This window comes from Saccopteryx leptura, chromosome 2 (genome assembly GCF_036850995.1).
Source record: "Saccopteryx leptura isolate mSacLep1 chromosome 2, mSacLep1_pri_phased_curated, whole genome shotgun sequence".
In the NCBI taxonomy this organism is placed as follows: Eukaryota; Metazoa; Chordata; class Mammalia; order Chiroptera; family Emballonuridae; genus Saccopteryx; species Saccopteryx leptura.
Genome location: NC_089504.1, coordinates 348,760,621 through 348,773,521, shown reverse-complemented (window position 1 = coordinate 348,773,521; position 12,901 = coordinate 348,760,621). Strand labels below are relative to the sequence as shown.

The following is a 12,901-nucleotide window of genomic DNA, read 5'->3' as shown; positions in this document are numbered from 1 at the left end:
AGCAATCATGGAGTAGGGGTATTTAATCTCTTTTAAGGCTTATGATAGGTGCCTGCTGATTTTCCCCCCAATATCCCCTGACACCTACTGACAGGGTATTTGCAACCCCACACAGGGACTCAGGGCCCTGTGACAGGAGGAGCACTGAGGAGGTCCATGATAGTCTTGAAACCATAAACAGCAATAGGAAACCACTGGAGGCAGAGTCAAGCTGTGCGACATGCCTGTGGTTGGTGGCCATACTGCTTTTTGTTTATAGAATTTGCTGTTCTTTTTATGGCAGGTTTGGTAGGGTTTTTGTTGTGTTTTGTTTTGTTTCTCCTTGTTGATGGAGATTAGCAGCATAAATCCTTTTATGGCAGTGTGCAATCCCCCATAAACACTTCTGATTGTTGCTGATGGTGAGTGCCGTGTCTATTTCAGGTTCACTCAATGCTCTCCTCATCCAGGCCCCTAGCTTCTCCAACCAGATAATGGAATCCAAGTAGTCAGCCCTCGTTTTTAAGACGCCTTCATTTGGAGGGTTCAGTGAGGTGGGGCAGGATTGATGTTGAAGGAAATAAATGTTTATTCAAGCCTAGAAATATTTATGATGAGAACAAACCATACATCGTACTGTTTTCAAGTGAAGACTTCTTAAAAGACTTTGTGACAAGAAGCAAGTACTAATGTGAAGGGTTTGTTTTTTTTAAATAGTCTTAAATATATTCTTATTTAAAGCATCTTCAATTAACAATTTTGTACAATTATCATCTTAGCTCTACCATACACAGTGTATATAGAATTACAGTGCAGGGAGCCTCTATATTTCTGATTCCCTAACATTGTCACTTATAGGTATGTATCCCCACGTTGAGGATTTCAGGTCTCCTGGGATTGTCACGGCATTTTTCCTGTCTTTCTAAACATCTGGGCAAAAGGAAGTCAAACTTTATTGAAAATGTTGATCCTAGGAATTCAGTTCTCTTTGCCATCCCAAAACTAAAATCCAAGGATCAGCAACTTAATAAAAATGCAGTAAATTAGTACCTGTAGACAAGAGCAGAGTTCATTCAGAGCTGGGGTCTGCCTGGCTGAGCCAGTCCTCTCTCCATTTTAATAGTTTAATAAAAATTAGCATAATTAACGAACATCTGTATGATCCAGAGTGGTGCAATTTGGCACTTGGAAACGAGGGCTTAAACATGATTGCTGTGAGTTTAATGTTGTTTTAATTCTTTTTGGCACTGTGCAGTGAAATAAACGTTTGGTGGTGATAGTTCTCGGCCGGATCTCATTTGCATTTTTCTCCCTTTGATTATGAGCAATTGTGGACTCCCCAGCAATTCATCAAAGTAGAAATTATTTTAAAATACCTCGTGGTGTTCAGACTGGGCTGGAGCAGTGCATGGGGGGGTGGCAGTGGAAGAGAAGGCTAGAAATGTTCCATTCATGCTTTCAACATCTCAGCCCTGCAGCCCTTTTCGGTCTCCAGCCAAGGGATGAAATCTGGAAGAGACAGTCAGACCCCGAGACCTGTAGGTGCTTTGATTAAGCTCCTGGGCTGCCGCAGCAGGGCACATACGGTCTCTGAGACTGTGCCTTCTCCGCACACTTCTGCCGGCTCTTTTGTTTTGAAGGGCAGAGAGTTGATTTCGCTCGTTCCCGTTCTCACCACGGTGGTGAGGCTGCCACATCTGTAGTCGGCAGGGTCAGAGTTCCCCTCGAGCAAGAGCAAACTGACTGGGAGCCCGGCCTTCGCAGGTGTCCAGCCGCGCCTCATCTGCTTCCTGTTTGCACCCTCCTCAGTTTGGCATAGAGCACTTTCCCAAGACCCGGTTCCTGCTCCTGGCATGACTGCTGAAGGGGGGATGCTGCCAAGGGTGAGTCAGGCAGGAGTCTTGACTGGGCCCTAGGGAGAGGCTGTCCTCGCCGAGCCCTCAGGTGATGGGGTGCAGAGGCTGGTGGGTAGAAGACCACTCTCCACACACGTTCAAGCAAGCTGACTGTGATCCAAAGACGATCAGATGGCTGGCCTGTGGTGGGACAGTGGATACAGCATCTGCCTGGAATGCTGAGGTCACCGGTTCAAAACCCTGCACTTGTCTGGTCAGGGCACATATGGGAGTTGATGCCTCCTGCTTCTCCCCCCTTCTCTCTCTCTCTCTAAATAAAAAAAAGTTAAAAAAAAAAAAAAAAAAAAAGACTGTCAGACAACATTGGGCCCCCCACCGTACCTGTGAGATAACAGAAGAGCTAAAGCTCGAGTTTTTGTGAGTTACAATGAGAGGAAGACAGAGGATGTGTTTCCCCTCCACAGCAAGGCTCGGTAGACATGGCCGTTGCAGTGACAGGCTAACGCAAAGCAACACTGCGAGGAAACTATGGCAGAAGCTGCCCTAACTTCAGTGTTGGGAGATGGACGGGAGCAATACTTGTACCGATAGGAGCTCTAAAATGTGCTCAAAGCATAGGCTGACGGACTCTGGGTGGTTTCTGGTAAGGCAGTGCGGCTGTATGGGAGTCTGCCTGGGGGCGGGGGAATGTGGCGGGAACAGTGGGGGAGAGGTGGTGGACACACTCATTTCTTTCAGACTGATTTTTAAAAGTAATTCCCTGTTCCTTTTAGGATCTACTCGAGAATCCCACTTTGCACGCCCTCTGAGGCTGTCTCCGCGGTATTCGTATTTCAGGGCCAGGTGGGGAAACTGCCTCCAAGGCAGTTGCTCTCCTCCTGCCTCAACCAGCTCAATCACCAAGGGATTAGTTGTAACAAAAGCTGCTCAAGTGAGAGCACGAACCCCCACTGCTCCCTTCATTTCTACACAACCCCCTTTCACAAGCAGTTTCAGCCCTGGTCTGTGCTGAGTACCATGCTAAGTGCTGGGAATACAACAGCAAACACACCCAACAAGGTCCCAGCTCTCACAGAACTATCCACCTAGTGACTGGCACTGAGTCAAAGCAGACCAGTACAAGACAGCATGATGAACTCGTTTCCGGGGAAGCAAAAGGCACTGCACTGTGGACCCACGCAGTCAGAAAGTGGCAAGCAGAGGCTGCGAGAGAATCTAGACTCAGGAACTGAGATCTGGAGACTGCTTAGGAATGAGCCCATGAAAGGGAGGAAGGGCCCTGGCCGGTGGCACAGTGGATAGCGCGTCAGTTCCTTCCCAGGGTGAGGGCGCCAACTCAACCCTGAGACAAGTTCTTTTCTATGAAGGGTCCACTAGACCAGAGGTTTTCAACCGCTGGTACACTAACAGGTGCCGGTCAGTGATTAGATTCAGGGGTGAGTGAAAGTGCTGGACAGTGGGCAGGACCAGGCCACCCAGGGCCTTTCCTATCTTATAGGCAGTGGGAACCCACTTAAAGGTTTCGAGCAGAGCAGTTTAGAAAGATTCTGGCTGCAAAGTGAAGCCTAGATTGAGAAGAAGAATGGAGACACAGAAACCAATTTGGAGGTTGTTTCTGTAGTCCTCATGAGAGGTGACGGTGACATGACTCTAGAGCAGGGGTCCCCAAACTACGGCCCGCGGGCCGCATGCGGCCCCCTGAGGCCATTTATCCGGTCCTGCCGCACTTCCAGAAGGGCCACCTCTTTCATTGCTGATCAGTGAGAGGAGCACAGGATGCTAGAAGTACTGTATGTGGCGGTGCCGCAAAGCCCGGCGTCGCTCACGTACAGTACTACTTCCGGTGACGCGGGACGCACGCGTCACAGCTCCGGGAGCGCGTCATATCACTTGTTACGGATAGCAGTGACAAATATGGGACCGGACATTGACCATCTCATTAGCCAAAAGCAGGCCCATAGTTCCCATTGAAATACTGGTCGGTTTGTTGATTTAAATTTACTTGTTCCTTATTTTAAATATTGTATTTGTTCCCGTTTTTTTTTGTTTTACTTTAAAATAAGATATGTGCAGTGTGCATAGGGATTTGTTCATAGTTTTTTTTATAGTCTGGCCCTCCAACAGCCTGAGGGACAGTGAACTGGCCCCCTGTGTAAAAAGTTTGGGGACCCCTGCTCTAGAGTATTGTCAGTGGGAGAGAAGTGGGTGGGTTCCAGTAATATTTTGGAAAGAGAATGGACAGAACTCAGGGACTGATTGGAAAACGAAAATGACATTGGGAACAACTCTCAGGTTTCTGGCTTGAGTAACTGAATTCATAATGGTACCATTCACTGAGATAGAGAACACAGGAGGCCAAGAAAGTTGGGAAGTGGGAATGGAAATAGAAATAGAGTAGCAGGTTAAATTTAGAATATACTGAGTTTGAGCAGCTTGACAAACATGCCCGTGGGCATTGGGAATCTATCACTTAGATCTGGTCTGGAGCTATGATTCTGTGTCATTTCCACAAACGTGGTGGCTGAACCACAGAGGGGTATAAGATTGCTCAAGGGAAGTGTATCAAGTCAGAAGGCTAGGACATAACCTTGGAAAACACCACATTAAAAGGAGGGATAGAGCCCTGGCCGGTTAGCACAGCGGTATAGAGCGTCAGCCCGGCGTGTGTAAGTTCTGGGTTCGATTCCCAACCAGGACACACAGGAGAATCGCCCATCTGCTTCTCCGCCCCTCCCCCTCTCCTTTCTCTCTCTCTCTCTTCCCCTCCCGCAGCCAAGGCTCCATTGGAGCAAAGTTGGCCTGGCTCAGACACTGAGGATGGCTCCATGGCTAGAACGGTGGACATGCCGGGTGGATCCCGGTCAGGCGCATGCGGGAGTCTGTCTCCCTGCCTCCCCTCCACCCATCACCCCCCACCACCACCAGGCTTCTCACTTCGGAAAAAAATTTAAAAAATGGAGGGATAGAGGGAAATAAACGGGAGACTAAGAAGTATCTAAAAACTAGGAGAGAAAATAGAGTATAATTACCATAGAAACAGAGAAGAAAATGCCCCATTAAGGGTCTATAGTGCCAGCACTGCTGAGAGATCGAGTAAGTTAAGGACTGAGACGTATCCATAGAACTTGAGCAATGAGGTTATAAGAGACCATGGAGAGAAAGTGTAAGTGGAGTGATGGAAACAAGAGCCTGATTAAACTGACTTAGAGAGTGAATAGAAAGCAAGAAGTTGGGGCGGTAAGTTTGACTATGAATTAGCACTTGGCACAAATTAGTAGAAATTGGAAGTAGACATGTTGTGAGGACTATTTAATAATTGTTTCCAAAGATGAAAGAAACTTGAACACATTTCAGGGCTGATGGAAGAAACCATTTACATTAGAGGCAGAGGTCAGACTCCCTAGAATCTCATTTCTAAGAAAGAAAGCGGCAAGGCTACAAGTCCATGTTTTGAGGGATGGTCTTACACCGGGGAGGAAACCTCCTCCACTTTAATAGGACAGAAGGGTGGCTGTCAGTATAGGTTCATTTCTGTTTTGGTGGCTGACCGTTGACAAATCTGATGGCTTCTCTTCTCACTTTTAAGGTGGAAAGAGGTCCGTCTGCTGAGAGGGAGGTGGGGAGGCAGAGGTGCAGGAGGGGAAATACACTATCAGAAAGAAACAGAAAGATAACCACTGACCCAGGATTTTATTGTCACCAACCTGGTTTTATTTTTTTCTTTTCCTTTTTTTCCTTAGTAGAACTCAGCAGCTAGGTGGACAAATGCAAACAGCTCCATGGTACCCCAAATCCAGTTGAACTGGAATACATGATATTGCCCATGTATTTCTAAATTTGACCTACTTCAAAAGAAAGAAAACATTGTCTGGTGCTTCCAGGAATACTCCTATAATGTTCGACATGTGCTATGCTTCTGAGAAGCTCTTCCGTATTTAGGGAGCCCCGTTCTCAACCCTGTGACTGCCCTTTCTTTTAAACCCTCTCATTCCCTTTCTTGTTTGCCCCTCCCTGTGGCCTTCACGTTCTGCCTGTCATTATTAATGTACCTGTCAATCTCCCACCTTTAATGTTTAGACCACCTTCTATGTATCAGACACTTGTTTTCACTTCTGTGGCATCACTTATATCCCTACCCTTATAGAAAAGGAAGTTAAAACTAGGAGAACTTAAGGTCACATGGCTACTAAATGACCAAATGGGGATTAAATCCCAGTCTGTCTGACTCCAAAGCCCATTACTCTCTGCTGTAAGTTTCCAGGGAGCAAGCAGTATTCTGATTCATCATTATACGTCTCATGGGAACTCAAACAGCACTTTGTACATAGAAGATGCTTGGTAAATATTGATTTGGACTATGACCTGACTCCCTGAATATTTTTAGTGTTCTGGCATTTTAGGGTGTACTCATTTTCTCTGAAGAAGGCATTCAACTCTGTTTTGTTAACACACACACACACACACACACACACACACACACATACAAGAAAGAAAGAAAATGCTCTTTTGGCCCTGTCCGGTTGGTTCAATGATGAGCATTGGCCCAACATCTGGATGTCCCAGGTTTGACTCCCGGCCAGGGCACACAGGAAAAGCACCCATCTGCTTCTCTACCCCTCCTCCTATCACTTCTCTCTCTCTCTCTCTCTCTCTTCCCCTCCTGCAGCCATGGCTCGATTGGAGCAAGTTGGCCCCAGGAATTAAGGATGGCTTTATGGCCTCTGCCTCAGATTCTAATAAGAGCTCAGTTGCTGAGCAACACAGCAATGCCCCAGATGGGCAGAGCATCACCCCCTAGTGGGCTTGCTGGGTGGATCCTGTTCAAGGTGCATACGGGAGTCTGTCTCTGCTTCCCTTCCTCTCATTGAATTTTAAAAAATGCTCTTTAAGTTCAAGAATGGCATCAAATGTGCTAAGTTTACAATGTAGACAGGAAGAGGCAAAATGAAAATAGTTTGCTTTCCTCCTCTAGATGACTTTTTAAAGTTTAATAATCCCATCAAGGGTGTTAACAAGTCATACTGAGAGTGTCAACAAAGAAACCGCCCAACACCTGAAACCTCTATGATTGTGTTAAACAATGTCACCCTAATAAATTCAATTAAAAAAAAAAGAAATTACCCACCAGAATCTCCCATGCAATCACTATAAGAGATTAACAGAAGCATGACCAAATTCCAACTGAAACTACCTTCTTTTCATTTTTCAGGAGTACAGCATGTACGGCTGGTGGGTAGGGGAACTGAACAGCCTCATCGGGATCGTTCCGAAGGAGTACCTCACCACTGCCTTCGAACTGGAAGAAAGGTCAAGCCCAGGTATTAGAGCAACTGCCAGTGAGTTTGTTGGCTGTGCCTCTGTTTCTCTGTGAAGGATGAGAGTTGCCAGTGAAGTAGGTAGCTTTTCTTCATTTCCAAAAGTGATACAAATAATTCACCACTGAAAGAAGATGATTCTGGAATTGTTTTTCCTAAATTAGGGGATTGTGTCAGTTATGATTAGGTTTAACTACATGTGATAGAAAACTCAAAATAACTGATTTAGTTAACACAGAAGTTTATTTTTCTCTACTATAAAAATCTGGAGGTGATATGTAGATCCCAGGTGCCTTCTCTTTTGCTCCACTTCATGTAGAGCTAACATTCCTAAGGTTACCTCATGGCCCAAGATGGATGCTCCAGCTCCAGCTATCATGTCTGTATCCTACCCAGCAGGAAAGATAAAAGAAGGGCACATCCTCTTCTTTTAAGGATACTTTACAGTTGTTGCACACACCATTTATGCATAATTATACTCCTTTGGCCAGAACTTGGACATACTAACAGACACACAAAGCTGCAAAGAAAGTTTTACTCTAGGTAGTACCTATACCTAGCTTAAAAGTGGAGGAGAGCTTCATTAACAAAATAAAAAAGGGGAGAGTGGATACTGGGGACAACTAGGAATGTTTTGCCACAAGCATGGGTCTGGGTTTCTGCATCCCCAGCTCTCAAATCCAGGCAGGGCAGCATTTCTTACAAATGCCATGTGTTACACAGTGTGGTCAGTCAAGATCAGGAACCCAGTATGAAGATTCCTAGGGAACAAAAGTTAACTTTCAGGGAACAAAGAATCTGGCTTGAGTTTTATGAGCAAGAACCACATCATATTTTAAAACAGTGGAGTGAGTTCTTGCTTTGGGTGGGGTAACTTTGCAATTGCTTTGTCACAGAATGGGTTCTGTTTAGAGTTAGGATGGTGATAGAAGGCACCCCAAGCTAACTTCGTGTCACTAGCTCTATCTTCCAGCCTGAAATGGGAGCAGGCTTTCTTGCTGGGAGTGAAAGATGATGTGTGACAGTGATATAAACTCTCCTTGGAACCTCCCAGACCAGGGCTGGTTCCAGGGTGTAGCAGCAGCTGAGTGGACTCATTTAGGAAAATACACAAGGCTAGATCTTTCCGATTCCCTTGTGCAGGCATAAGCACCAGCTCAGGCCTGTCGTACAAGGTTTGACTTTATGACTTTCCCAATGAGGGCTCTATTTCCTGGCCATGAATGTAGAAGGGTTGAAATTTTTCTGTCAAATCTAAACAGATTCACCCTACTTCACTTTGTTATTTATTTAATGACAAATTTGTTTATCTCCTCATTCTCTTCCACCCAACAGTTCTACATCCAGGAGTTTATCCTACAACTACAGTTGCATACATGCAAAATTATATCCACACAGGTTATTTCTTTGTAATAGCAAACCACCAGAAATAACCTAAATGTTCAATAGAGACCTAGCCAAATAACTGTAGTACATTCATAGAATTGAGCCTGACCTGTGGTGGCGCAGTGGATAAAGCATCGACCCGGAACACTGAGGTTGCTGGTTTGAAAGCCTGGGCTTGCCTGGTCAAGGCACATGTGGGAGTTGATGCTTCCTGCTCCTCCCTCCACTTCTCTCCCTTGCCCACTCTCTTTCTCTCTCCCATTCTCTCCCCTCTATAAAATGAATTAAAAAAAAAAAAAGAATTGAATACTAAAATAAATAAATAATTTTTAAAAAAGAATTGAATACTATGCAACAGTAAAAAGAAACAGAAGCTCTCTATACTAATACGGAATACATTTTGAGATATGTTGGTAAGTAAAAAAAAAAAAGCATCAAAAAAGGGTAGGCCTAATTTACTCCATTTATGTAAAAAGGGAGTTTCCAGATGTTTATACATGTGTGAGATGCTTCTGGAAGGAGAAACAAAATGCTAACACTGGTTACCTCCAAGGACAGAGAAGCTGCATGCCTGGGAGACGCTTTTTGACTCAGTACAGTTTGATACCTTCTATATTTTGAATCATAAAAACAAATGTACACATTGTCCTCCTTTAGTACACACATCCTTCTCTCTATCCTGCGTTTATGAAGAAATATCATCAAGAGCTCCCAGTCCCTACCCCTGCCACCCCACCAACACTACAGACTCCTCCTTACTGGAGAAACCCACATTTCTGACACCTTGTAGTAACTGTAAACCACCAATAAGACATGTGGGGAGCCTGACCTGTGGTGGCGCAGTGGATAAAGCATCGACCTGGAAATGCTGAGGTCGCCGGTTCGAAACCCTGGGCTTGCCTGGTCAAGGCACATATGGGAGTTGATGCTTCCAGCTCCTCCTCACCTTCTCTCTCTGTCTCTCTCTCTCCCTTTCTCTCTCCTCTCTAAAATGAATTAAAAAAAATTTTTTTTAAATCTTAAAAAAAAAAAAAGACACGTGGGGAGAGGCATATTCGGCAGACCTGTTACTAAGCCTGCCTTGTCCTAGCTCGTTCCATCTCTCAACACGTTCACACAGCAACTTCTGCCCTTTCCGCAGGCTCGTCACAGAGAAGGTGAGCGAGAAGGAGACCTTTGGAGAAGGGAGCCGCTGGTTGTTCTGACTGATTTGCAAAGCGCAAATAAATTTCAGATTTGGTTCTTTGCCATGTGTGATGGTGTTGAGTTTCTTCTTGTACATGTTGCTGTTGAGTCTTCTTGCCAACTCCAAACGAAGGAGCAAGGGATAACCAGAGCGAAAACGAAAGCCCAGATAGAGAAGGGGACTTGCAACTGTCCTTGGGGCAGGATCGTCTCCAAAACCTAGGCCTGCCTGGTCTCTGCTTGGCCCCTCCGACTTCCTTCGGCTGCCTCCTCGGCCGTTGTTCCTTGTGTGCTGAATCTCTCTGAAATGAAAGAGGACCGGAAGAACGTCCTTGGAGTCCACACATTGCAGCGTTTCCCTTTCCGCCTCAGTTAACCACCCGCTAGGTCCCGTGTGGCGGCAAGTCCTAGCTAGGGGCCAAGCAAGTGCTTTGCGAAGAGCGCTTCTGTATACACGCGCTGTCCCTTTCCTGTCGCCTGTACCGAGCACTCAGGTTCTCTGTATTCTGAAGAGGCAGCAAAACACAGTGGTTAAAAACCATAAACTCTGGCCCTGGCTCGGTTGGTTAGAACATCACCCTAAAGCACAGAGGTTGCTGGTTCGATCCCCAGCCAGGGCACATACAGAAACAGGTTGATGCTCCTCTATCTCTTTCACTCTATCCCTTCCTCTCTCTATAATCAATAAAATAAACATCGAAATAAAATAAAAACAAAACTCTGGGACCAGGCTGTTTTCCCTTTCACTACATATGTTCTCTAGAACAAGTTACTTGTCCTTTTATGCTTCAGTTTCCTCAGCTTAGAAGAGGTTTACTCCATCTCACCAGGTCATTAGGAAAATGAATGGAAAAACACGTGTAACATGCCAGGCACTTAGCACTATCCAAGGCACATAGTAACTGCTCAGTAAGGATTAGCTATTATTATTGCCTGACTCTACATGAGAAATTTTGAAAAATGGGCAACTGAGCAGCTATAGAAATTTTCTCTCATGAAAATTACAGCATAGGGAATCTAGTCAATAATATCATAATAGCTATGTATGGGACCAGGTGGGTACTTGAAATATCAAGGGGTGGGGGCCACGTTGTAAAGTGCATGATTACTCACTATGCTGTACATCTGAAACTAATATACAGAATAATAATCAATGTAAACTGCAATTGAAAAAATAAAAATGAATAAAAGCATCAAAAAGAAAAAAAAAGAAATTTCCTCTCTGAAACTGCTATTCAGAGAGGCCTGGATTAGTAGCGGCCTTCCTCAGCTCTGTAACGACCATGTCACTGCCCTGCAGTAAGACATGCACTTCCCAACACTGAGAGAGAGAGGGAGAGAGTGGGGGGAGAGAGAGAGAGAGGGAGAGAGAGGGAGAGAGAGAGAAGGAGAGAGAGAGGGAGAGAGAGAGGGGGAGAGGGGGGAGAGAGAGAGGGAGGGAGAGGGGGGAGGGGGGAGAGAAGGAGAGGGGGGAAGAGAGGAAGAGAAAGAGGGGAGGGGGGAGAGAGAAGGAGAGAGAGAGGGAGGGAGAGGGGGAGAGAGAGGGAGAGGGGGACGGGGAGAGGGAGAGAGGGGGGAGGGGGAGAGGGAGAGAGGGGAGAGAGAGAGGATGAGGGGTGGAGAGGGGGAAGAGAGAGAGGGAAAGAGGGGGGGGAGAGGAGGGGGAGAGAGAGGGAGAGGGAAACCGGGGAGCGAACAAGGTTGTTGACAGCGGATTCCAAGTCTCTCAAAAGATCCTATGCCAGCTCTTCACTTCCAGATTTTCTAACCTGGGAGTAAAAAACAATGAAGCTTTCTGTGTATGTGCTGGATAAAGAGGTAAGAAAAGGGGAGGACTTCGGTCTGGCAGAAAAACAGAGAAGAGATAAAAGGCAACACAGAACTGTCCTTATCCCCTCCATTTTGCACAGGGTGCTAAAGGAGAAGGAACCACTAGGTGGCAGCATATGAGCAGATGAACCAAAAAGAACCAATGGCCTCCTGCTTTCAGAACCTTCGCACCAATCCCAACCTACAGGTAAAGGACAATGGGCATTGTTCTAAAGCACTTAACAGAGGGACAAAACAGGAACCTCTCTATGCCCCTGATTGTTCCCACCCTGGGAAATCCCCAGGGACTCAAGTCTGGAAGTCTGGGAGGCGAAGAGGACAGGAGAGAACACCATTGTGCCATTGCTCTGACTGAGAAACACACCAGAAGAGCAGGTATCTGGGACGGAGGCAGAAGGGGGATGAAAAAGAGGCAAGGTCAAGGTAACTCCACTCTCTGCACAGTTCAAAGCCCCCTCAATAGCATGGCTATTGCCTTCCAGCACTTAAAATCCCCTAGTGCAATAGTCCCTTCTGTACATGTTGACCTAAGTAAACAACCATTTACCAAACCGCAAAGGTCTTTGGCACCTCTGTCAGCGGGCAGGGTAGGCACCACGCCTAGATCTCTGACCCTTCTAGCTGTAAAAAGTGGAAAAGGCTATTAGAGTGGCCCTAAAAGATACCAACAAATGGACTGATTGGAAATCTAGTCCGCAGCCATCAGACTATCTCTGACAAACACTGCTACATGCAGGAAAAGAGAGCAACTTCTTTGTGTTGATGAGCCTATCTAAAGGACGCAAGGGCATTCTCTGTTAGGGGAAAGTTCTACAGGACACCTTTGGGAAAGAGCGGATTTCTAGTCTTCCTGGAGATCAACCTTACCTAGCAAAACTGCTCCACGCTGGCCCTGGCCGGTTGGCTCAGTGGTAGAGCGTCGGCCTGGCATGCAGAAGTCCCGGGTTCGATTCCCAGCCAGGGCACACAGGAGAAGCGCCCATCTGCTTCTCCACCCCTCCCCCTCTCCTTCCTCTCTGTCTCTCTCTTCCCCTCCCGCAGCCGAGGCTCCACTGGAGCAAAGATGGCCCGGGCACTGGGGATGGCTCCTCGGCCTCTGCCCCAGGTGCTAGAGTGGCTCTGGTCGCAACAGAGCGACACCCCCCCCCCCCCGAGGGGCAGAGCATCGCCCCCTGGTGGGCATGCCAGGTGGATCCCGGTCGGGCGCATGCGGGAGTCTGTCTGTCTCTCCCCGTTTCCAGCTTCAGAAAAAACAAAACAAAACTGCTTCACGCTCAGTTCATCAGCCACCATCTTAGCCAACAGCTGCAGAAAGCAACTGGTTAATCAGATCGCCACTGCTCTGTTTGA

The 12,901-nt window shown here is 46.5% G+C and overlaps 1 protein-coding gene across 2 annotated transcripts in view; it reads left to right on the top strand.

Annotated features, from left to right (window-relative positions):
• The window catches only part of SKAP1 (src kinase associated phosphoprotein 1), a 274,756-nt gene extending 264,789 nt beyond the window's left edge, over positions 1-9,967 (top strand). Inside the window, exons 12-13 of one of the 2 annotated variants that reach the window (XM_066366401.1) lie at positions 7,045-7,142; positions 9,678-9,967. In XM_066366401.1, the coding sequence (XP_066222498.1) occupies positions 7,045-7,142; positions 9,678-9,741 (162 nt within the window). In that variant the 3' untranslated portion in view covers positions 9,742-9,967. Of the gene's footprint in view, positions 1-7,044; positions 7,154-9,677 lie in introns of both variants that reach the window. The other variant, XM_066366402.1, reaches the window with a different exon arrangement.
• Positions 9,968-12,901: the final 2,934 nt, after the last annotated feature.